The 23,304-nt window shown below is 52.2% G+C and overlaps 1 protein-coding gene across 10 annotated transcripts in view; it reads left to right on the top strand.

The window, feature by feature from the left end:
* The window catches only part of Tmcc2 (transmembrane and coiled-coil domain family 2), a 41,051-nt gene extending 30,639 nt beyond the window's left edge, over positions 1-10,412 (top strand). For 6 of the 10 annotated variants that reach the window (XM_005005872.4, XM_003474796.5, XM_005005873.4 and 3 more), the window contains 3 exons: positions 5,390-6,330; positions 7,569-7,704; positions 8,885-10,412. In XM_005005872.4, the coding sequence (XP_005005929.1) occupies positions 5,390-6,330; positions 7,569-7,704; positions 8,885-9,196 (1,389 nt within the window). In that variant the 3' untranslated portion in view covers positions 9,197-10,412. Of the gene's footprint in view, positions 1-3,517; positions 3,581-3,694; positions 4,154-4,916; positions 4,974-5,389; positions 6,331-7,568; positions 7,705-8,659; positions 8,863-8,884 lie in introns of those variants that run through there. The other 4 variants (XM_063240098.1, XM_063240100.1, XM_063240101.1 and 1 more) reach the window with 4 other exon arrangements.
* The last annotated feature ends 12,892 nt before the right edge of the window (positions 10,413-23,304 follow it).

The following is a 23,304-nucleotide window of genomic DNA, read 5'->3' as shown; positions in this document are numbered from 1 at the left end:
CTGGCAGCCTTCTGTCTCCAGCTTCCTTCATTTAGCAAACTACTTTCAAGATTCATCCATATAGGGCTGAGGATTTGGCTCAGTGGCATAAGTGCCTGCCTGGCAAGCTCAAAGTCGTGAGTTTGATCCCTGATACCGCAAAAAAAAAAAAGCTTAAAAAAAAAGATTCATCCATGTAAAGCTGGGCGTGGTGATGCACCCCCATAATTGCAGCACTCAGGAGGCTGAGGCAGGAGGATCACTGTAAGTTTGTTGCCAGCCTGGGCTACAGAGTGAGTTTAAGGACAGCCTAAACTATATAGCAATACCCCATCTCAAAGCCAAACCAAAACCAACCAAACAAACAAAAAACAGACTCATGTTCTAGCATCATCTGTTCTCTATTCCTTTTATGGCCAGATAATAATGGCATAATTATATGGGAAAGCACTCTTTTTTTTTACCCATTCATTGGTTAAAAACAGGCTTCTGAGTTGTGCCCACCCTTTGGCTGTTGTGAAGAGAGCTTCTGTGAATTCTATCCGGTGTTTGTGTGAAGAACTCGGGTGTTCAGTTCTCTGGGGTGTGTACCTAGTAGTGGAATTTCTGGGTCATGTGGTATTTCTGTGTCTAGATTTTTGAGGAACTGCCACACTGTTTACCCCAGGGTCTGTGCCATTTTCCATTCCCACCAGTGATGTGTGAGGATTCCAACATTTGCACATGCTCCCTGACTATTTTGATTATAGAAATGTATCATAGTCATTCTATATAGTATCTTAATTTGCATTTGCTTTTGAGCCCCTGCTATATGTCCTTTACTCATAGTCTCATCTCATCCTTCCAGTAACCTTCAGGGTACATAAAAACCTTCTTTTCCAAGTGAGATAAGCATGTTTCAGAAAGAGTAATGAGAACTGGAAGTGGTAGCATACTCCTGTAATCCCAGAATTCTGGAAGGCTGAGGCAAAGGATCACAAGTTTGAGCCTCGCCTGGGAGGTTTATAACTTAGCTGGACCTTGTCTCAAAAAAACAAAAACAAAAAACAAAAAACAAGGGCTGGAGATACAGCTCAAGGATAGGGACATACACAGGGACACATACTCAGTAACCGACAGACCAAGATTCTAAATCTATATCCACCTGCAAATTTAGTCTCCTTTCTGTTGCTTTGCACAGGTCTGTATCCTGGCCTGTTGCCAGTGATTTTTTGGCAAATCTTTCTCTTTTTAGGCTTCGACCCGTTCCTATTCCATCACTTGGAACAACAGTGTTCCCACCTTTTGCTCTAATTTTCCATCCTCTATTAAAGCAGATTCCTCTGTGCCTCCTGTGCATCTGTCTGCCAGCTCCTGGGCTGCCTTTGCCCCATCACCCTGTCTCCCTCTGGTCCTGAAAGGGAGCCGTTGCCATGATGCAGGCACCTGGAGAGGGCGAGGCTCGGGGAGGGCTCCCACCTTGCTCAGACTGCTGCCTCCTCTTCAGGGAGCAGAATTGAGTGTGGATGCTCTGTGGCTGGAGATGGAGCAGGCGGTGGCAGGTGCCACAAAACTCCACTGGGGGCGAGAAGGAGTGGCATCCTGCTTCAGACTCCCAGGCCAGAGAGGATCCTAGAAAGAGAGAGGACCCTGGGCTACTCCATCCCACTTGCCCTGCAAGCATCTGTTCTATTGAGTCCATGAGGCTTCACGGCTGGATTCAATTCTGGGTTTTTCTTCCAGGCTGAGAGGGTCAGCACTAGAGATCTGAGAGGGAGAGGTGGGGGCCTGCCTTCTTGGTTGTATTCAGCTTGTGTGTAGGGATAGCAGAGTGGAATGTGGGAAATACGAGGTCTGCACCAGGGTGAGGCCACCCTACTCTGTGAAGAGGGGCCCCAACCAGGCTGGGGCTGCAGGTGGGCTCTGCCTTCATCCCTGACCTGCCTGCTTTTCTGATGGGCAATGTGTGGCCTGGAATCTGAGGAGGACGCTGGTGTGGGAAGCAGCCCTAGAATGCCTTCACGAAGGGCTGGGGTGTAGCTCAGTGGTAGGGTATTTGCCTGGTATCAACAAGGCCCTGGGTTTGCTCTTGAGCACTGAAAACAAATGCTCCTTTACTGGGCTCCAGGCTGCATGCAGTGGTGAGCTCAGCCTCAGTCCAGGTCTCGTGATCACTCAGTCAGCCACTGGTGGGAACGCTGTCCCAGGATATCTATTCACTTCTAAGTGGTTGCTGGCATGTTTCAGCCTTGAGCAAAAGTGCTACAAGATCTTAGTGTCTCACATTCCACATGTGCACACCCCTCCTCTTGCTCACTCCTTCTCATGCCTGTGCATGCACACCCCTGCATTCCAGAGGGGTCCAGGGCCAGGTAGATGAGTGATGCCTTCCTGGTGACCACTAGGAGGAGCGGTCAGCTCTGGTGCCAAAAGCTGGAGATGTCATTGTGCTTATACCGAATCTTCTGAGACTTCAGAAGGCAGCCTGCTCTTTAGACACTTGGAGGATTTGCACCTGGCAGTGAGATGTCAGATGACATCAGATTGGGGAGTTCGTTTCTTTCTCTTGCTCAGTTGAGTGTACAATCCCATAATCCTACTGTAGGAAGTTCCACTTCAGTTGCTCTGAAGTGAGGCCAGGCCTTGGTTGAGGACACTGGAAGGCACAGAGGATCAGACCCCTCACACAAGACCAATGAGGCCATAGCATCTCAAGGTTCGGATTTGTAGGACTTGCCCAGGCCCTGGGCTGTGGAGGTGGACAGGACTCAAATCCCAGGCTTTGACTCACTAGTGGTGTAGTCCTGGACAAGGCACTTAAATTCTCACCTGTGGGTCTGGTTCCCCTTCTGTAAAATAGGACTAATAGTGCTACCTCTCTTGGGGGGCTGTTACTGGGACTAAGTGGGTGAAAAAGTGGCGGGCTCTGAGGGCTGCCCCTTGCATACATGGTCATGTAAAGTTATCTTTGTCCCTTGTGCAAGGCCTTTAGGAATTTGAGGGCTAGACAGAAAGCTGAAAGGCCAAAGGGAAAAGTTGCTTCCATCCTTGGGAGTGCATGGGACAGAGTTGTTCCCAGGAGGGGAAGCAGCAGAGATGTTTTGTGGCTGGAATTTGGCATTATGGACCCTCATGTCACCCAAGGGTCTCCTGGTAGGAGGGGCAGAAAACAGCTGGTGTCCTGCTGCAGAACCCCCAGGCTTGAGTCTACAGTGGGGGAGATTTCAGGGGAGAAGGACCTGAATCTCAGGCCTCCCCACCATCAGGCCCCAAGTGTGTCTGTTTTCCTCATTCACAGAAATTTCATAGGCAGTTTTGACTCTGATTTTCTATTTGTAAGCCAGCCAGATGCCAAACTGAAGGGAGAAAGAGCCAAGCTGCCAGCAGGGCGCCAAGGTAGGCGAGAATGTGCTATTTCACATTCTTCTATAGTTCAAAAAACACTTCCGCTTTTCACAGCATAATCACATCCGTTTCTCATGAGCCTCTCCCACTGACCCCCAGCAGGTACGATGGACATCTCTCTCCAGCTCACAGAAGAGCTGTGCGACCAAACCCCAAGTCCATTTCCTGGATGCTGCCCCCAGGAGGGAGTGGAAGAGGCTGGGCCACTTTAGGCCAGGTGTTGTGTACAGAACTTAATTTGGGGCTAGGGATATGGCTCAGAGACAGAGCACTTGCCTAGCTAATTGGAGGCCCTGGGTTCACCCCCTAGCATTGGAAAACAAAACAGTTTTGTATTGTTCTGTCAGTATTGTGTACATTTGTTGGTATAAAGGATCACAGTTTAATTGTAAGCCTTTCCTGCCTTGGGAGGGAAAAAAGGATTGTGTGTCCTAGGTCAGACTCAGGCTTCTGTGTGCCCCTCACTGCTGAGGTGCTCACCAGGTACCATCTGTGCCAGCCTCAGCAAAGACTTGAGAGAGAGAGGGTAACACCTGTTTTATAGGTCAGGACACTGAGAGTCAGGACAGTGCAGAAAGGAGCTATTTGCTGTCCCTGGGGAGCAAGCAGGGAGTAGAGTTTGAGGTCAGATGGTGGGCGTTAGGCCTCAGGGTGAGACCAGGCCAGGGAAGAGGCTGCTATGTATGAAGGGCTGGGCATTCCGAGCAGCAGTCTGCATGGGAGTACAAGGGAACATGGCGTGGGTGGGGGATCCAAAGCAAACCCAGGAGGACAATGTGACTTCCGGAAGGTAAGGAAGGCCTCATTCTCCTACCCTGCATCCTAAGAAAACCCATGACCTGAAATAACCCAAGGAAGCCCCCCAAGAACCTGCCCTCCCTGGCTCCTGGGTTTGGCAGGGCTTTTGTTTTAAGTGGTGTTTTCTATAACTGTGCACCTTGGCAAATGTTGAACGAGCCACTTCTACCTGTGGCTGGCCCAGGCTGTTTCCAGTTCCAGTGCACGTGACCAGGCTACTTTCTTTGTGTCTAACCCCCTTCCCCACCCCACATACGGCTCCTCCCGTTTCCCCGCCCCTAAAGATCTGACCGGACTCACCCAGGGTATTGCTGTGTGTAAAAATACATGGGGTAAGCCATTTCCTGCTGCTTCCATTGTTGCATGGCGATAAGGCCTGGCTCACTGCAGACAGATCCTTCAGCAGGCAGGCGTGGGGCAGCAGCCCTGGGAGGGCGGCTCCAGGCCATCTTCCTCTTCTGTTACCTCCTTCCTTCTCCCTCTCTTTTTCTCCATCTCTCTTCTCGTCTCTGAGCTTTGCACCTCCCTGATGTGCTCGGGAAGCCTGCCTGCCTCGAGGCGGGCAGAAGGGACTCTCATTTCCTTCCTGCATGTCCTCACCCTTTTCAGCTGGGCAGCTGCTGCCCACAGCCTCCCAGAGTGTTCTCTGCTGTCCTTAGCCTGTGACTTACCACAGACTTCAGATCCTGGGACCTGGCCTGCAGGCCAGGGCAGAGGTGGGGCATAATTCTCTCCTGGGTCTGGGAGACAGGACAGGTGCTTCCACCTTCATGAAGCGAAAAAGATTGCTGATGACTTCAGAGAGCTGGAAGGTAACAGAGCCCCTGAGAATTAGCAGCAGAAGTGGGTGACCTGCTCTGCTGTGTCAGTTAAGGCAGGGTGGGTAGGTAGGATGGTGTCTGGCCAAAAGAGTGGCTCTGGTCAACTTTGGAGGACAGGCTGCTCCAGGCAGAGCCTTGTGGGGAGGCAGAGTCCATTGGGACAGTCTGTCTCCTCCCCTGAGGCTCCCTGGTGAGGTCTCTGACCTGCTATGTCCAGCAAGAGCTCTGGGCTGGAGGTTCTGTCTTCACAGCTATGTTTCTGAGTAACTTGTTAGGCCTTCCTGCACCCATGTCCCATGTCTCAGGTAGGGGGTGCAGAGGTGTCCCTGGAACACTAAGAATACTGGTGAGCTATCTCCCATGGTCCCATGATTTATCTGTGCTTCCTCTCTTGCCTCCATCCCCAGGGTGACAAGGGAGACCTCGTGGCCCTGAGCCTCCCCTCTGGCACCAGCCATGGTGACACTGATGGCCCCATCAGCCTGGATGTGCCGGATGGGGCTCCAGACCCTCAGCGGACCAAAGCTGCCATCGACCACCTGCACCAGAAGATCCTGAAGATCACAGAGCAGATCAAGATTGAGCAGGAGGCACGGGATGACAACGTGGCGGAGTACCTGAAGCTGGCCAACAATGCAGACAAGCAGCAGGTGTCACGCATCAAGCAGGTGTTTGAGAAGAAGAATCAGAAGTCGGCCCAGACCATCGCACAGCTGCACAAGAAGCTGGAGCACTACCGCCGGCGCCTGAAGGAGATTGAGCAGAACGGGCCCTCGAGGCAGCCCAAGGATGTGCTGCGGGATATGCAGCAGGGCCTCAAGGACGTGGGCGCCAACATGCGCGCGGGCATCAGTGGCTTCGGGGGTGGCGTGGTGGAGGGCGTAAAGGGTAGCCTCTCTGGCCTGTCGCAGGCTACCCACACTGCCGTGGTGTCTAAGCCTCGGGAGTTCGCCAGCCTCATCCGCAACAAGTTTGGCAGTGCTGACAACATCGCCCACCTGAAGGACCCCCTGGAAGATGGGGCTCCTGAGGAGGCAGCCCGGGCACTGAGCGGCAGCGCCACACTTGTGTCCAGCCCCAAGTACGGCAGTGATGACGAGTGTTCCAGTGCCAGTGCCAGCTCGGCTGGGGCAGGCAGCAACTCCGGGGCTGGGCCTGGGGGTGCTCTGGGGAGCCCCAAGTCTAACACGCTGTACGGTACCACTGGAAACCTAGACACTCTGCTGGAGGAGCTGCGAGAGATCAAGGAGGGACAGTCACACCTGGAGGACTCCATGGAGGACCTGAAGACGCAGCTGCAGAGGGACTACACCTACATGACGCAGTGCCTGCAGGAGGAGCGCTACAGGTGGGCAAGTGAGGCGAGGCGGGAATGCACGCGAGAAGTGTCTAGCAGGATGCTGGGCCTCTGGCCAGGGTGGGAAGAGGCCCCAGAGAACTTCCTCCAGACTGAAGGAGGATTCCACCTCTCTCGAGAGGCTCTGGGCACCCTGGCCTGCAACGTGTTACATGGCTGTGCATAAAAGGACAGTGGGGCCAGGGATTTAGCTCAGTGGCATAAGCGCCTGCCTTGCATGCAAGCAGTGGTGAGTTCGATCCCTGGGCACCAAAAAAAAAAAAGCATATACTAATGACCTCTTCTCTGGAGAGATTCTGGTGAAGACAGTGACACGAGCCAGCTACCTGGGCACCCATCCCAGCTCTGTTTTTGTAGGGGATTTTGTTTGGTTTTTGTTGAGACAGGGTCTCACTGTGTAACCCAGGCTGGGTTCAGACTTTCAGTGCTCCTGTCTCAGCCTCCTGAATGCTAGGATTATAGGCATGAATCATCTCCGAGCTCTCTTGTTGACTGTGTACCTGGGCAAAGCAATGAGCACTATGCATTGTCCTTGAAGGGCAAATGATGCTGATCCTTTGGTCACAGGGTTGTGAAAATGGAATGAGTCCAAACCATAAATTTGTAGTATGAATATGTAGTGGCAGAGGAAGCCCCTAAGGGCAGCCTGGAGGCCAGGTTCCCCTGTCCCCTGGGATTCAGGGATCTTTTCATTAGTTCTGTTTTCTTTCTACATATAAAGAAGTTTTGTGAAGTTTAGGGAGGACCCAGCCTAAAACCTAGGCCCCCCGCTCTCCCGAACAGTCATCTGTTAATACTCATAGCTTTCAGAGCAGTTGTCATGTCCTCTACATCTACTTATTCCTGGTACCCAGGGGGCATCTGAGCACAGGTAAAGGGCCAGGTTAAAGTCAGTCTGTCCTTATTTCCTCCATTCAAGAGCTGTGTGATCCTAGCAGGTTCCTACCTCAGTCTCAGTTTTCCAGTCTGTCAGGTGGAGGCGCCACTGGTACCATCTCATAGGCTGCGGTGGGGTCCTCTGAGTAATGTGGCTTAAATACTTGACATGATGCCTTGCACATAGAAATGCTGTATAAACAATGGCTTTGATGGTTGTGGGGTTAAAATGAGAATGGAGCCAGACATGGGGAGTGGGTTGAGTCACTGCTGAGAGAATGAATGAGTCGGTCTTGGGGAGAAGAGGGCAGCTTGGGAGCTGGGGCTGGTGTCACTCTCTGTCCCTCTGCCAGGTACGAGCGACTGGAGGAGCAGCTGAATGATTTGACTGAGCTTCACCAAAACGAGATGACCAACCTGAAGCAGGAGCTGGCCAGCATGGAGGAGAAGGTGGCCTACCAGTCCTACGAGAGGGCTCGGGACATCCAGGTATGGCTAGGGATGACTCCAGGAAAGCCCTGGGTGTGCTGACAGAGCTGCGGCAGTAGAACGGGGATGAGGGGAACATGGATGGTGAGGACAGTAGGTGGAGGGAAGGAGTGAGGAGGCCTGCAGCCAAGAGAGTCCACAGCTAGGACTGCCCATTCGCCTCCGGAAGGGATCCTTGCAAATGAATAGCTGTCACCATTTATAGTCCTCAGCTCCCTCAGGCAGGAGCTGGGATTGGGCCAGTTCTTCTGTGTCCTTCTTAATCAGAATTCCCATTTGCTGTCCTGGAAAGTCACAGGAAAAGACTGCCCCAGCTGCAGCTGACCAGCCCATGCCTCTCCTGGCCTTTGGGGAAGAGACCCTGTGTATCTTATTGGGGTGGCATGTTACTCCCTTTTCTGTCACAGAAAGCTGGGTAGTCTGTGAAGGGATTGGTTTACAGTTCTAAAGAGCAGCAGCCTGTGGCAGCTTCTGCTTCCTGTGAGGGTCGGTGGTGGGTGGCATCACAGTGCCAGGAGCTGCACAGAAGAGATTCCACGGTGGCCAGAACCCCAGAGGCTCAGGATCAGACCTGCCCCTTTATGGCAGCCCTCTCTTGCAGGAATTCACTCGCTCTGCTGACCACCTTTAGTCACTCCTGAGGGCAGTGCTCCTGTGACCTGATTGCATACACTGGGCTCCACTTACAAATTTTGTTTGTTTGTCTGTTTTTCTTTTTGAAGTACTAAGAGTTGAGCCCAGAGCTTCATAATGAGCTCCAGCTTTAAGCAGCCATTTATTTTATTTTTATTATTTTTAGTTTTTTGAGACAGGGTCTTGCTGCATAGTTCAGGCTGACCTTGAACTTACTCTGATGTGCCCCAGGCTGGCGGCAGTCCTCCTGCCTCTGCCTCCTGAGTGCTAGGATGACAGGTGTATGCTATCACACCTGACCTTTTTTTATTTTTTGCAACAGGATCTCAACTAAATTGCACAGGCTGGGTTCACATGTGGAATCCCCCTCCTCAGCCTCCCAGTGTGCTGAGATTACAGGCGTGTACACCCCTGCCAGGCTTAGGCCTCACCCCTTAAAGATTCCCCACTTTCCCAGCTTTGCCACACTGGGGACCAAGCTTCCAGCCTGTGCACCCTGGGGGGACCACACTCAAACTGTGCCCATCCATGGCTCCCGTCCCTGCAGGAGGCTGTGGAGTCCTGCCTGACCCGAGTCACCAAGCTGGAGCTGCAGCAGCAACAGCAGCAGGTGGTGCAGCTGGAGGGCGTGGAGAATGCCAATGCGCGGGCCCTGCTGGGAAAGTTCATCAACGTGATCCTGGCGCTTATGGCCGTGCTGCTGGTGTTCGTGTCTACCATTGCCAACTTCATCACGCCCCTCATGAAGACGCGCATGCGCATCACCAGCACCGCCCTCCTGGTCCTCGTCCTCTTCCTGCTCTGGAAGCACTGGGATTCCCTCACCTACCTCCTGGAGCACGTGTTGCTGCCCAGCTGAGCAGCCAGCCTGGCCTGCCCTGTGCTCCCTGGCCTCCTGCTGACCACACTTCTCTAGGAGAGACCCTGGGACTTCAGAGTCCCTTGGACTTCTTCATTTGTCCGGTTTGGCCTCCTGCCCAGCCTGTCCATCACAGCTGTGCCCGTCCAGCCTCTGTTCCTGCTTCTGTCTGACACCTTCTCTCTGTGGCCGAATAGAGCAGAGGACACCAGGACTGGGTTGTTTTGATTATTTACAGGACTTCTCCCAGCTGACCTCAGGATATCCCAGGTCAAGAAGGCCAGCAAGAACAAGAGAAAGCCAGGTCTCTGCCTCAGCTTCCCTAGGAAAGAACTACCCCGGAGGCATCCATGGCCTCCCATGGAGAGAGGAAGAAGGCGAGCAAGGGAGAGGTGGTGTTGGCCCTGAGAGTGCAGGAAACGGTGGCTCCTCAGCCTCCAGACAGGTCTAGGGCCAGAGAATAGGCTCAGTGTAGCACTTGAGAGCTCAGCCTATGCCTTGCCCCTCTTTCTGCAGAGCTGGCCCAGCTACTGGGGCTTGGCTGTGCCTGTCATGGTCTGAAGGATGTGCCTGCCATGGTCTGAAGGATGTGAAGGCTTTGAGGCTGGGTGTGGCTTTGGACTTGTGTTTTCCCCTGCTACTCTCTGCCTGATTGTCACTGGATCTTGTGTTTTCAGGGAACTGGCCCCAGGGGCTGTGAGCCTTGGCCAAGCCCTTCTGCCTCTGGGTACATGATGGATCCTAATTATTTTATTTTATTTATTTATTTGTTCCTTTCTCCCTTACCTTTCCTGAGCTCCAGGGAGAGGACCTGCCTGGTCTTCCCTCTGAAGTCAGGGCTTATCCTTGGCTCATCAGGTACTTCCATCCTGTGTAGCCTCTGGAATATCCTGGCTGGGAGAAGTGGGATGGGGAGCTCCCAGCCCCACTGTCCTGAGCAGGCCCATGGCTGAGTGGGAAGAGTGTGGCCTCTTTTGTATGTCTATTTATTTTGTATGTGTGTATTTGTGGGGAGGAGGCTGCTGTTGCTTTCTTTTTTTTAAGCTCTGGAGTGTTGTGATGGTTTCTGTTCACATCTCAGCCTCCCCATGGGCACTTCAAGCACAGAGGGCATTTCTTAGAATGGGGAAGAGGAATCCCCCAGAGCAGAGAAAGCAGTGCCTGCCAGCTGTGTGGACCTTCCTGAGAAATAAATAACCTCTAAATTTTCAAACCATCCTGTCTGGTGTTGGTTGATTAGGCTGCCTGTGTGAAAGCCACTGAGGTACCCGACACTAAGCTTTCTAGGTAGCACAGGCTGGGTCTCATTTGCTGACTGGAGGCCTTCTTCCTCCAGGTTTTGATATTGAAAAAGCCAGCCTTACTTTGTGTAGCCAACACTCTGACCTAAGTGACATGACACCCACCTCACCAGCCCCATCCTGCCTGCCTAGACTGCTAATGGGAGAGAGATTGCCTCTGCTTGCAGCAGATGATCAAACTGGAAGCCTGGATAACAGCCGTCTACCCAAGTGTGGCCACTGGATGGCAGCAGAGTCATTACTCCAAACCCTGTCTCAAGGTTCAGCCCTAGGCATCGCGGTCTTTTGCCAATACCTCCAGCCAGGGCAGAGAGCATCTGCTCGCCAGGCACTGCAATGTGTGTATTTTCATAGAGGCAGGACCCTCAGTGTCTGCTCTGTGGCTGCAGCCCCACTCCTGGAAGTTCCCACCGAAGGGTAGCCCAGAAGGCACATGCTAGATTCCCAGCAGGAGCCCCATGGGAGTTGGAAGAAGCCACCTGAGTCTCTCTCCTGGGAGAAGGGGTACTGACCTGCAAGAATGGACTGTGGGGAAAGCACACATACCAGAGCCCTAGGCCCTGGTCCATAGTTAGTCACCTGGTCAACTAGTATCCTGTCTGGCCATAGCTTCCATATCCGTAAATAGGATGGGTACAGTCACCATTCATTTCAGTTCTGGTGAGTTGAAAGCTGCATCTGTATCTGTCACCCTAGGCTCTAGGGAACACAGAGAGTCAGAGACAGTGCCCTAGACATCCCAAGAGGAGATCAGATCACCAAGGACACAGTGCTAGTGCCACATGGGGAGGGTGGCACTAACAATTCCACTTCACCCTTTACACTATGTGAGTGTTTTAGCTGGTAACCTTACAAAGCCTCCAACAGCATCACTCACACCCTGCACCCTATTCCCCTCCAACCACACAGTATGTGCACACCTCCCTTGGGGGCCACAGGTGGCCTGGAGCCTACATTCTTGGGCCCCAGCTGGGGGGTGGCTATTCTAGGCAGCAGACATTTCCCACATTCCTCCCCAAGGTCAGGTGCCTTCCTTGAATTGGCTTTTAAATTTCCCAGCTGGCCCCAGTCCACACTGAAGGGAGGAGGGGGAGGAGTGCTGGGTCATTTATAGCTGGTTCTGTAGGTGCAAGGTAAGAGGATTCCGCCCCAGCTATGTCTACATACAAGACAATACTCCCTGCGTGTTTGCATCTCCTTGGAAATGGAGTGTCCAGAGAAGCCCTGCCATCTGGCATTGGTTTTTGTGGCTGCTGATGCTAAGGCTGCTGAGTCTTAGCTTTTTCTGGAAAAGACACTGTCAGACCAGCATGCTCTCTCCTGCTCTCACCTGGGGTTCACAGAACTAGCTGCTAAATCACAGTTGCCACCTCCACAGGGGCTCAGCCTCTGTAGGCCTGGCCTGGAGCATCTGTCCAGCAAATGGAGGACTTAGGGCTCTGTCAGGCTTGTGCCCTCCCCATGGCCTACATGCCTGGGGGGGGGGCAGTTAAGGCACCCTTGGCTGGACTTGGGGCTTCTGCATTGTTGAGCATATGCTCGCTCACCTGCGAGAGCTAGCATCTCATAGCCTTGGGAGCAGTGGTGGCCAACAGGGGCAGCCCTGACAAACACCTGAGAGCAGGGCCAGGGTACTCAGGCCAGGGTAATCCAAGAGGTTCTGGGCTACACAGGGAGGGACAGGAGAAGACCTCAGAGCTACAGGCAGGGAGAAGAAGGGGAGCTGTCACAGCGACACCTGGAGAGATTAAGGGGCTGCCTGATTTCCTTGTCACTGGCAGGACCCTTAAGTGAAGCTGGATCCCAGCAGTAAGGGAAAGGCAGACCTGGGCTGGTGCTGCAGCACTGCCACGTGCCTTGAGCTTGGTTCCAGTTGCTGGCAGACCAGTCCTTGGTTCTGCCAATAGGAATAGAGGACACAACTTCACAGGCTTGGGTGTGTGTCACAATTCAGCACAGTGCATGGAACACAATAGAGCACCCAACTCAGCTGGTTGCCACCACGCCTTGTCCTGGGCCTACCAGTGCTCGGAGGCAGGGGCAGAACCACAAGAGAGGTCTAGGGCTACCCCACAACTGAGAAGTCCGTGGGAGCCCAGCAGAAGCTCTCCCATCCCATTGCTCTTCTCTAGGACCTTAGAGCCTGCTCATTCCCAGACACCTTTTCGCCTTGGTCTCCTTAGACAAAGCTGGCCCAGTCCCGTTGGCAGGGGCTGGACGAGGCCTGCCTGACACAGGCCAGTTGCCACTATGCCACATTCATGGGTGTATCAGCACATGGCGACCTCCCTTTTCTAGGCCACAGAGTCTTGGGCTGTAACTAGAGTTGAGTGTCCCCATCACTTTCTGGCTGATGTCAGCCTCAGGCACCACAATTCAGGATGGAGGTGGGAAGAGAGGGTTTCCTGTGAGTGTGAGTCAAAACCGTGAGGTCATGAGCCTCAGTTTCCCCACTTAAACATGCCTGTGCCACCTGCCTAGTAGGACATGGGTAAGGCCCAGATGTCAGGTGTACATTCCTGGCCCCCAGGGCCCACAGCTCTTCCCCTTCAGAGCTACCTGTCAGAACACTGCCAGGCCATCTTGGGCCCCCAGGGAGGGCTCCAATCTGCCCAGGGCCAGGGCTGAGCAGGCCTTGGAACAATGGCCAGCAGAAAGGCTTGGAGCTGGCCTCCAAGTTGAGATGGAAGGCCTTTGGGACACCGTGGAGGAGGTCTAGGGAAGAGGTTGGAGGCTGGGCTCACCCCAGCACATTCAGACCTGTTGCAAGTCCTGACTCACCCAACAAGCCAGAAGGGCCGTCTGGGATGGGGACAGCTGCACTGCCTCCCACACACAGGGAGCCTCCTGGCAGCCTTCCTGCCTTCAGCCCTGTACTCTCCAGGTTGCTGTCTGCCAGAAGTATCCTGAGCCCAGCACGGCTGCACGAGCCACCTGCACCAGGCGGCCTGCACCAGAGCCAAGGTCACTCTGCTTCTCACGGCACCAAAGGTGACCATACTGACTCCAGGGGCCCAGGCCCTGCAATGCTACCTTCCTTTTTTCAATTTTTGGCACTGAGGATTAACCCAGAATCTCCACACTGAGTTGTATCCCCAGCCCCCTTTTTTATTATTTTTTTCCAGACAGGGTCTCTCTAAGTTGCTAAATTGCCTAGGCTGGGCTCCTGCCTCAACCTCCCAGAGTGCTGGGATTACAGGTGCACGCTATTGCCTGACTACTCTGGTTATTCTTGCGGCAATTTCAGCTCACAGGAGATGAGTTTAAAGAATGTGCTATAGAAAAAGCTGGGTCACGCTCAGGTTGTTCTGGGTGGGGCTCAGTTCTCTGATTTCCTGCAGAAAAGTCAGGTCTTTCATCAGGTAACAAGCCATCCACTTGTAAGTGGCTCTGTCTCTGGCTACAGCTGGAGTTGGGTGCTCAGTCCTTTGCTTAGCTGTTGTGACCCCTGGGCCCCTGACTCAAGATGGAGGAAGGAAGAGAGGCTTTCCTATGGCATTGGCCATGACATGAACTCAGGTCAGAGACAAGTCACCAGCACAGACTGGCTACTTGTCTGTAACTGGTCCCTCCTCCTCTCTTTCTCAGGCAGGTCGGGTTGGGCCAGGCTAGCACAAGAAGGCCAGAGAGCTGGCAACCTGGCAGCTAAGGGGGAAGGGCAGAGTGGGCTCTCTCTCTTTCTGCATTTCCCCTGCTGCTGCTCTTGGGCTCTCATCAGTGCTTGGCAACTTGGTATCCAAGTGTGTGACCAGGCCTTAGGTTCAACTCCGCTCAGGAAGTATAGTTTTAGGCCTGTGATGCAGACTGGTAATCCTAGGACTCTGGAAGGCTGAGGCAGGAAGAGTACAACTTTAAGCCCAGCCTGGGCAAATCTAGCTATTTACCAAGACCATGTTTCACACGCACACACACACACACACACACACACACACACACACACACACGTAGCTCATGTGGCTTAATGGCACAGTACCCTTGGGTTCGGTCTCTAGCACCACTACATAAGTAATTAATAAATAAATGAATAAATACATAGCACAGGAGACATGGCCCACTGCAGAGGCCCTGCACAAAAGGAGGATAAAGAAGGAAAGGGAGAAAGGAAGGCAGGCACGCGGGAAGGGACGGGAAGTTAGATTTTTGGCCCAGCCAGCGCACTAGCAGGCCCTCCTCACTCACTGCCCAGGTGGAAGTAGGCAGAGGTGGGTGCGGTGGGGCCTGGCAGGAAGAGCTCTGCTCCAGGGCAAAGCATGACTGCCAAGAGCTCCGACAGACTGTAGCGGAGCTGGGGGAGGGATGGACGGCACCGCTTGCTCCAGACACTCATGGCAGACTGGTGCAGCTATCTCATGCCTCGGCCTTGTCCACACCCCAGGGGCAGGATGCCTGAGGAAGAGGCTTCTCTGCCACCATAATGAGAGAGGACCAGAGTGAGGATCGCTTTGGCAGAAGGGAAACTGTGTCCTAGAACTTCTGGGGTTCTAGAGTTTCTGAGGGGTGGTGGTGCTTGAGAGCAAAAGAGAACAAGAAAAGAGCTTAAAGGAGAGGAAAAACAATCCCCCCAAGAAGAGCTGCAAACTCCTGGAATTATGCATGTTGAGGGCCGACACTCAGGCGTGCTATGTGATGCTGAGCAGGTCACATCACCTCTCCGGGCCTTAGTCTTTCCATCTCCATACAGAGAACTCAGAAAGCCTTGTTTTGGGGGGCAGTGGAGCTTCTGAGTTTCAAAACCAAGACCTCATCTAGTCAGCCCTCTACCCATATGGGGGTTGGGGGGGGGATCTGTGTGGCTAATGAGGAACCATGCCCTGGGAGCTTGGGAAGGCCTACAAAGTGTCTGCTTGACCCCAACTCTAGGGCAGACTCCCACCATGCAGGAGAGGGCTGGCCGAGGCCTGTGAGCAGAACCATGTGCAGAATGGGGGGTGATGGTGGGTTTGGGGTGGGGTGGGAACAGCAAGGTCTGGGGCCCCATGCTGAGCTCTTGGTGAGGCAAAGGGTGAGATTTGGTCTCTACTGGTCACTCCATCACCCCAGGATCAGGGCTGAAGATGGCAGAGGTGCTAGGGTTCCCCTCCCTGGGCTGGCAGCTGTCAGAGTACAAGGAGGGGTTTCTGCCTGAGATCACTGTCTACCCTGGTGCAACTGGAAGGTATGCAAATGCCCTGCTCTGGCCCCAGGGCAGGGCAGTGTGAGTCCCTTTTTCTGTCCAGGACTTAGTAGCTAACACGTAGTTTTTGTGTGTGCTGGGTCATTTTATACTCATAACCCTGGAGAGCAGCCAGAGAGGCGTCATTTGACTCCACTTTGCAGATGAGCAAGCTGAGTCTCAAAGACAAGAACTCACTCACAGACACTGGCCAGCGGCAGACCCAGGGTAAACACAGGTTTCCTAGTAACGCCACAGGCCACCGCTAAAACCTGGCAACCCACACTCAGGTGCAGCATTGCTTCTTCATGGACAAAGCAGGTACCCTTGGGAGCAGCCGTGGTGATCTAAAACCCCAGCCACTCACTTCTTAGTATGAATTACTTTAATCCATTGAACAGTTTCTCTATTCTGTGGGAGAAAGAGAAGGTTGGAGTTTGGAAATTAGAGGGGAATATATATATATATATATATATATATATATATGAAGTGGAAAAGTAAAACCAAACTCCTACCAAACTCAGGGAAGGCTTTGAGGGAGGCCCCCTGTAGCCTGCCCATGCTGCAGAAAGATGCGGTAGGCTGGAAGAGAGAAGGGTGAACAGAGGGTGCTCTGCACTTCCACAGAAGCACGGTGTGCATCTCAAGTCCTCACAGAGCCACAGAGGGCCAGGTCTACCCTATTGGACCATACACGGCAGAACATTCTACTTAGACCAGGCTACCCTTGACCCTTCACCCACATAATCTCATTTACAAATATTTTTCCAGCTGGGTGTAGTGGCTAATGAGGTGCTGGTATAGGTGGAAAGCCTGTGAGAGAAGATATACCATGTAGTGACGAGAACTCAACCATACTGTTTCTTCTCTGCCACTCTGGGAGGCTGAGTCAGGAGTACTGCAAGTTTGAGCCTAGCCTGGGTAACTTAGTGACTTGGTGAGATGTCTCAAAATAAAAAACAGAAAGGGCTGGAGAAGTTGCTCAGTGCAAAGACTTGGGTTTGATCCTCTGTGCCAGACAAAAACAAAGAAAAAAATGTCCCGTTTTGTTGATCGGAATATGTTTGTTGTAGAAAGTTGAACTCAGATCACAGTTGGCCCCTTACCCAGGACTTGCACTTGACACAGGTCTTTCCAGTCTTCATTTTTCTTTGAAAGAAAGTTCAGAGCTCTCAAATTCCCATCCCAGGAACATGGGGAGTTGGGGTGGGGACCCGCATTTTACTGACCTGTGCCAGCACCTGTGAATTCTGATCCTTCCTCTTCCACCCACCCAAGAACGCTGAGCACAGCTGTGCAGCTTTGTGGGGCCCCTTTGGGGGTTCATTCTGGTGGGTCCCTTCTGATGGCCCCTCCCAGGTACCTCTCCCTTAGACTCTGGTTAAAGCCCCAGAAGCGCGCTTTCTTCTCCACCCTGCCCTGATCCCTGATCCCAGATGATACCCCGGGAAGGGTAGTGTGAGCTTCCATCCCCCACCTCTCACAGGGATCTCAGGCTAGCAGAGCTGGCAGGGGCCTGGGGTCACAGCCGTGTGACACCCCATCTCCACTAATTAGGGGTCCTGCACAATGCACTTAACCTTGATTTTTCTCATTGCAGAATGGGGATAACAGTATTGACCTCTAAGTGTTGCTGTAAGAGTCATACAGGTGGCAACACTTCATTTGCACCCTTCTAGGGTCTTTGGCTGGGCCTGAGAATTAAGTTGGCAGAAGATAATAGGCAGAAGAAAAGCACACAGGCTTTATTTTACATGTTCGTGGAAATTGAGAACACAAAGCCTCCTGTGGGGGGTGTAATGAAGGGTGGCAATTTTGCTAAGGAAGATGAATTATTTTAACAATGTCTGCAGCTTCAACTCCCATCTCTAGAAACAAGAATATCCCTTTTCTCCTGGTTGCAGGGAGGAAAGGGGACATCAGTGTGCCTTTCGTATCTGCCAATTTATAGGTGTCAGTTACTCAAAATTATCCCATGCCAAAGTGGCATATTTGGGGGAGGCGTATTCTGCACAGTGAGATTGTTGTCATCATTTTACAGATGAGAAAACTGGCTTAACCCCAGTCTGCCTGGCTTCAAAGGCCCTGCCGTTGCCCCACATGGAGCACCAGCTTTCTCACTTCAGCCCCTCACCCCCAACACCTTCATTTGGCCCAAAGAGAAGCCAAGAAGGTGCCCCCCCCTGCAAACTGGGTGTCCCTAATGTGTGCCTTTGACTTCTGTGGCCTTAGTTTCCCCATGTATAATAACCCTGATGGTCTATCATCCAATGCTTCTGTGACCCCTCACCCTGGGAGACAACAGGGACACAGGCTCAGGCTTGACTGGGAGTCTCGACAGAGGATCTGCTGCTCCCACAGATGAGGCCCTGGGGAGGACAGGGTTGTCCTTGTGCACCCTGACCTGGAGTTACCTCTGCTCTCTGCAGGCGCCTGGTTCCTGGGAGAGGGTGCGTTGTGGACAGGCCTGCTAGGTGAGAGCAAGTCTGGGAGGAGGTTAGGAAGGGTGTGGTGGGAGGGGTGCCTCCCAGGCCCGGTGTGGTCACAGGAGAGGTGCGCCTGCTAGCCTCCTGGCCCATGGCAGGCAAGCAGGGCATCGTCTCCAGCAGCCCCAGCCTCTCACTCACTGTGTGACCACCCCAAACTGTTGAGGCTTGAGCGTGGCCTTGGATGTACAGCCCACCCCCAGCATGCAGCCAGTGCCAGCTCACCAGCCCTGCCTGACTGGTGGTGGGCGAAGACAGTCAGGGAGCCAAACCCTAATTGTCCCCAGAGCTGTGAAGACAAGGGTGGGGAACCTGCCCTCACAGGCCCGACAGGCCAGAGGCTTTGTCTCCCCCAGCTGCCCTTCCCCAAAATGAGCCAGGCAGACAATGGTCGGGTGACTCACCAATGAGCCATCTGCTCATCTCCACCCTCTGGCTGGCCCAGAAGCACAGCCCAGCATGTCCTCCGCTGAGCCGGGCACCAGCCTTCCACGGTGGCTATGGCTTCCCCTCTCCTCTCCAGCCTACTCCCTGCCAGCTCTGTGCTACCCTATGCCAGATCCCATAGGGCAGTGTGGCATCGGAAAGGGGGCTGTGGCCTGTGCACACTGCCCCCTCTCTCCTGTCCCATAGGCTTCCCCTACTCTCCCCTCATCCTAAGGGGGTTCCACTATTATTTCTCCCCCAACATCTGGGGTAGAGTTTTGATCCTGTCTTCAGTTATTCCTTCCTGTGGGGTAGAAGGGAATCCTATTCCATTCCGTGTAGAAACATGATTCACTGATAGGAAGTCTTTTTCTTTCTTTCTTTCTTTCTTTCTTTCTCTTTCTTTCTTTCTTTCCTTCCTTTTTTTCTTTCTCTCATCTTTCTTTCTTTCCTTCTTTCTTCTTTCTTTTGGATTGAACCCAGGGACTGTACTAGAGATTGAACCCAGGACTTTTGACTCAACTACATTCTCAAATCTTTCTGAGTTTTTTAAATTTTGAGATAGGGTCTTTCTAAATTGCCCAAGTGGGACTCAAACTTTGGATCCTCCTGCCTCAGCATCCCAGGATACTAGGATTATAGGTGACTTTTAGACAAATGTCGTGGTATATATTTGTTATTTCAAGCATTTCAGTGGTAGGGTGCTTGCTTAGCATTCCCAAGGTCCTAGGTTTGATTTCTAGCTTCACATATACACAAAAAACAAATGAGAAAACCTCTCAAAAATCCCCAAAAGCAATGATCTTTGACAGCCTGGCTTGTGTCCCCTAGAAACAATTCCACTTATAGGTTCTTTTTCCATTCTATAGAATGTATCCCAGAGGGCCAGGCCAGGGTTGGGGGAGGGTGGTAAGGACCCTCTCCGAGCACTGGCCCTTGTTCCTCCACAGGCTCTGTCCTGCACAGGACACACTGGACGCAGTGGTGGGAACTTGTCTGTGAAGAACTGGGCTGCTTGGGCACCAGCCTGAGCAAGTGCTGTCAGGACTGAGATTCCCCCTGCTGGCCGGGGAAGAGTGGGCTCTGGGTGGGTGAACCCTGTGCAGGGCTCTGGTTGTAGCGCTCAGCAGGTGTTCAGGCTTTGCCTCCCTGGAGGGTCCCATGCAAACTGTCACCTTTGCAGGAAAGCACACCTGTTCACACATTCCTGCGATACCAGCATCTCCACAGACCACACTGTGGACCAGAGGTTAGGAATCGCCATCAGGCAGTGGGTGATTGAAACTGCCCGCAGGTTCACAACTCCGGGCTCGAGGCAAATTCCACCTGTCAATCCATCATTCATGTTTACATGCATTGCCTTAGATGGATCCTAGGGCACGAATTACAAGCGAGCAAATTGGAGGTCGAAGTCCAGAGAAGTCACAGTCAGTCCAGGCAGTCATTTGGAACTCTCTTACCCTCAAGGGACCTCTGAGAAGCTCTGCAGAGCCTGCCCAGCACAGGGGATGACACAGCAGAGAAGGGCTTTGCTGGCTGTCCTGCCGAGGAACCTGGTCCGGGCTACCCTGTGGGCTCTTGGGGCTGTTCCACAGAGGTGTGCTCAGCTGGGTTCTGGAGGAGCTGAGGTTTCAGCAGCGGCTCTCCTTCCCCAGCCCTGGGCAAAGACAGAGAAGGGGCTGGGCTGTGGCTTGGGAGCAAAAGGAGAGACGAGTGAGGGGAACACACCTGGCCAGGGGAGGTCCATACCCTGAACCCTACTTCCCTTGATTTCGCTTAGCATCTCGCCTGGCCCCTGAAGTAGGATCCCAGTCCATGTCGGTTTAATAAACTCTACACCCCATGAGTGATGAGTTGCCTTTTGCCTCCCCTCCTTCGGTGGCTTTGTGCCAGGTCCCAAATCTCTATGGCCAGAGGAAGACGCACTCCCTGCTCCCTGGTAAGTAGAAGCCAAGCCTGGCTCTTAGGTCCAGACCCGGAAAAGGCATCTAGCAGCTCTCCCAGGCTGTGGTGGGTATGGGAGAAGGCTGTGGAATGAAAACTGTCATTTTCATGGCTTTCCGCAAGCCACATTATTTCCCTTCTCTCCAAACAGTGGCAAGATGCCTGGCAGGACGGTGTGGGGAGCTGGAGGGTGGCTCAGGCACAGGGAGTGATTCTCATCTTGCCTGGCTTGGCAGCCTGGGCTGGGGCTGGGACTGCGCTGCCTGGGTTTTCAGTGACTAACTCTTCTCACAAAGAGCTCACGAGGGCCAGTATAGTTCAGCGGTATAAGTACCTGTCTGGCAAGCATGAAATCATGAGTTTGATCCTCAGTACCAAACAAACAAACAATAATGACAACAACAAAAAACCTCTGGAGAATTCAGGAGCCTGTGTTGGTTTTATGCCTATCTCCCCAACTAGACTTCTAGGTTCTGGAGGGCAGGGAGCGCACTCTGTTTAATCCAGGATCCCCAAGACCAGACACCATGGTAACCATGCAGTAAATGCTCAATAAATATTAAAGAAGAAGAGACACAGCACCACTTCCGGGACCGCCTGATTTCTACAGCACCCTCACTAGGGAGTTTTCAGAGATCCCTATGCTGGATCAGAGAACAGAATGGCTCTTCTGGGTGGTTCCTGAGACCACCACTTTGCTGCTGTGTTTATTTCAGCCCCAAATATGTATCTTAGGTTTTCCTGTCATCTGGCCGGAAACCCCTACAGCTGTATCAGTGAATAGCTCCACCCAGAGATTCACCCGCAACCTGAAGGCCTTCTGTAACCGCAGCTATTTCTAGCAGAGCACAGAGGGAGAGGGGAGCCGGTGACCTCATGGCCTCATGGTTTGACATCCTCCAGGGACCTCAGCCCTTCTAAGCCCCGCCTGCCTGGCCCTGCACCCTCTTAGTGTCACTTCCTCCTTTTAACAACAACAATGACACAATGCCAGTTCATGTTCTGCCACCTCCCATGGCTTTTTGCTCATTCTCAGCAGCCTGGGAGTCTTCAGTGCAGGCGGGCCTTGAGCCCAGGTCGGGGAGGATCACTCCCCTGTTGCAAGCTCCAGCCCTCAGCCCTCCAGGACCTCCCAGCCTTCATCCCCACAATGGCCCAGGAGGGAGTTCTGCTTCCTCCACTGCCTTGCCTCAGAAGCCAAACGTCTGTCCTACATTCTTGTCTCAACTAAATCTTTCCTCTTTGGGGGTTGCAAGATTGCCAAACAAACATACAAGACATCCATTTAAATTTGAATTTCAGATCAACCATGAGTCATTTTTTAGTAAAGCAAGTTCCATACGGTGTTATAAAATATGGTTTATTGGCTATCTGAAGTTCAGAAGATTTTCTATTTTATCTGGCAACTCTATCTGATGTATTCCTTTTCACAAGACCAACAGTTTTCAGACATTTTGTTCTTAGGATCCCCTTGCATTGTTGAGAATTGATGATACTCAAAGCCACGTGTGAGGACACATGCCTGGAACTCTAGCACTTGGGAAGGCTGAGGCAGGAGGATCACGAGTTTGAGGACAGCTTGGGCAATTTAGTCATTTAGGGAGAGACTGTTTCAAAATAAAAAATAAAAAAACAAAGATGGTGCTCAGTGTGAATTTTCTGGGTCCAGTGCCCATTACCACATGCATTTACATGCCCACATGCGCCTGTGTGCGTGCACACACACACGCATATACACACTCAGAAAAGAAAACCATTAAAACTGATATTTTAAGCATATTTATTAGTTTCTCCTAAGGAAACAGTAATAATTTACAATTTTGCTCATCTCGGGCCCTTCATAGTTTTAAAATGCTAATTATGAAAAAAAATGCTAATTATGGTAAAAAACAAATAACAAACTAACCATTTTAAATATACCATTTTAAATATACCACTCGGGTGTGTTGAGCATACTCACAGTGTTGTGCTGAGATCGGTACTTAGATCTTCTGTGTTCAACCTGTGTAGCATTATACACTGCGAAACTTCTGGAGAACACTGTATACTGCAGACAGCAGTGTTGTTTTCATGTTATTGGTGAAAGAATTTTGACCATGTGAACATTTTGAAAGGCCTAGGGGACCCCAGGTTTTCCTGAGTCACGCTTTGAGAACCAATTCTTGAATACAATGCCATGATCATGAAACTTTCATGACGATCAGTATCCCCTTGTTCCTTAGGTTAATTTGGAGTGGAGGGCATGATAACACATACATAACCCAGTGTAACTCCAAGCTGGTCCCCATGTCTGAGATAGGAAGTGAGGACTGAGAATGGCTGAGGTTGGAATTTATCAGAAGCCATAGTGGGCGTGGAGAAGTGGATCTAGAGAGGTGGCCCTAGGGGTGGGCAAGAGACACAGCTTGTGAGGCAGACTGAGCTAATTTAGTGAGCTGGAGAGCTCAGCAGTTCTGTTTCCCCTGGCATCTAGAGGGTAGTGGCACACACCTGTATTCCCAGTTACTCAGGAGGCTGAGACAAGAGGATCCCAAATTCTAGCTGAGCTAGGCAACTCAGTAATGTCTCAAAATAAAAAATAGAAGCCAGAAATGGAGGTACTTGGCTGTAATCTCAACACCTTGGGAGGCTGAGACAGGAAGATCAAAAGTTTAGGACCAGCCTGGGCAACATAGTAAGGCCCTGCCTCAAAATAAAAATAAAGGGCTGGAGATGTAGCCCAGCCCAAAGAGCCAGCTACTCATTGCCCCACCCAATCCTGACACGCTGGTGAGGTACAGAGCTCACCAATTCTGCACA

The sequence above is a fragment of the Cavia porcellus genome, unplaced genomic scaffold (genome assembly GCF_034190915.1).
Source record: "Cavia porcellus strain 051 isolate PalLab524CR breed Dunkin Hartley unplaced genomic scaffold, mCavPor4.1 scaffold_29, whole genome shotgun sequence".
In the NCBI taxonomy this organism is placed as follows: domain Eukaryota; kingdom Metazoa; phylum Chordata; class Mammalia; order Rodentia; family Caviidae; genus Cavia; species Cavia porcellus.
The sequence above is the reverse complement of the archived record's forward strand: the minus strand, read 5'-3'. Positions and strand labels throughout refer to the sequence as shown.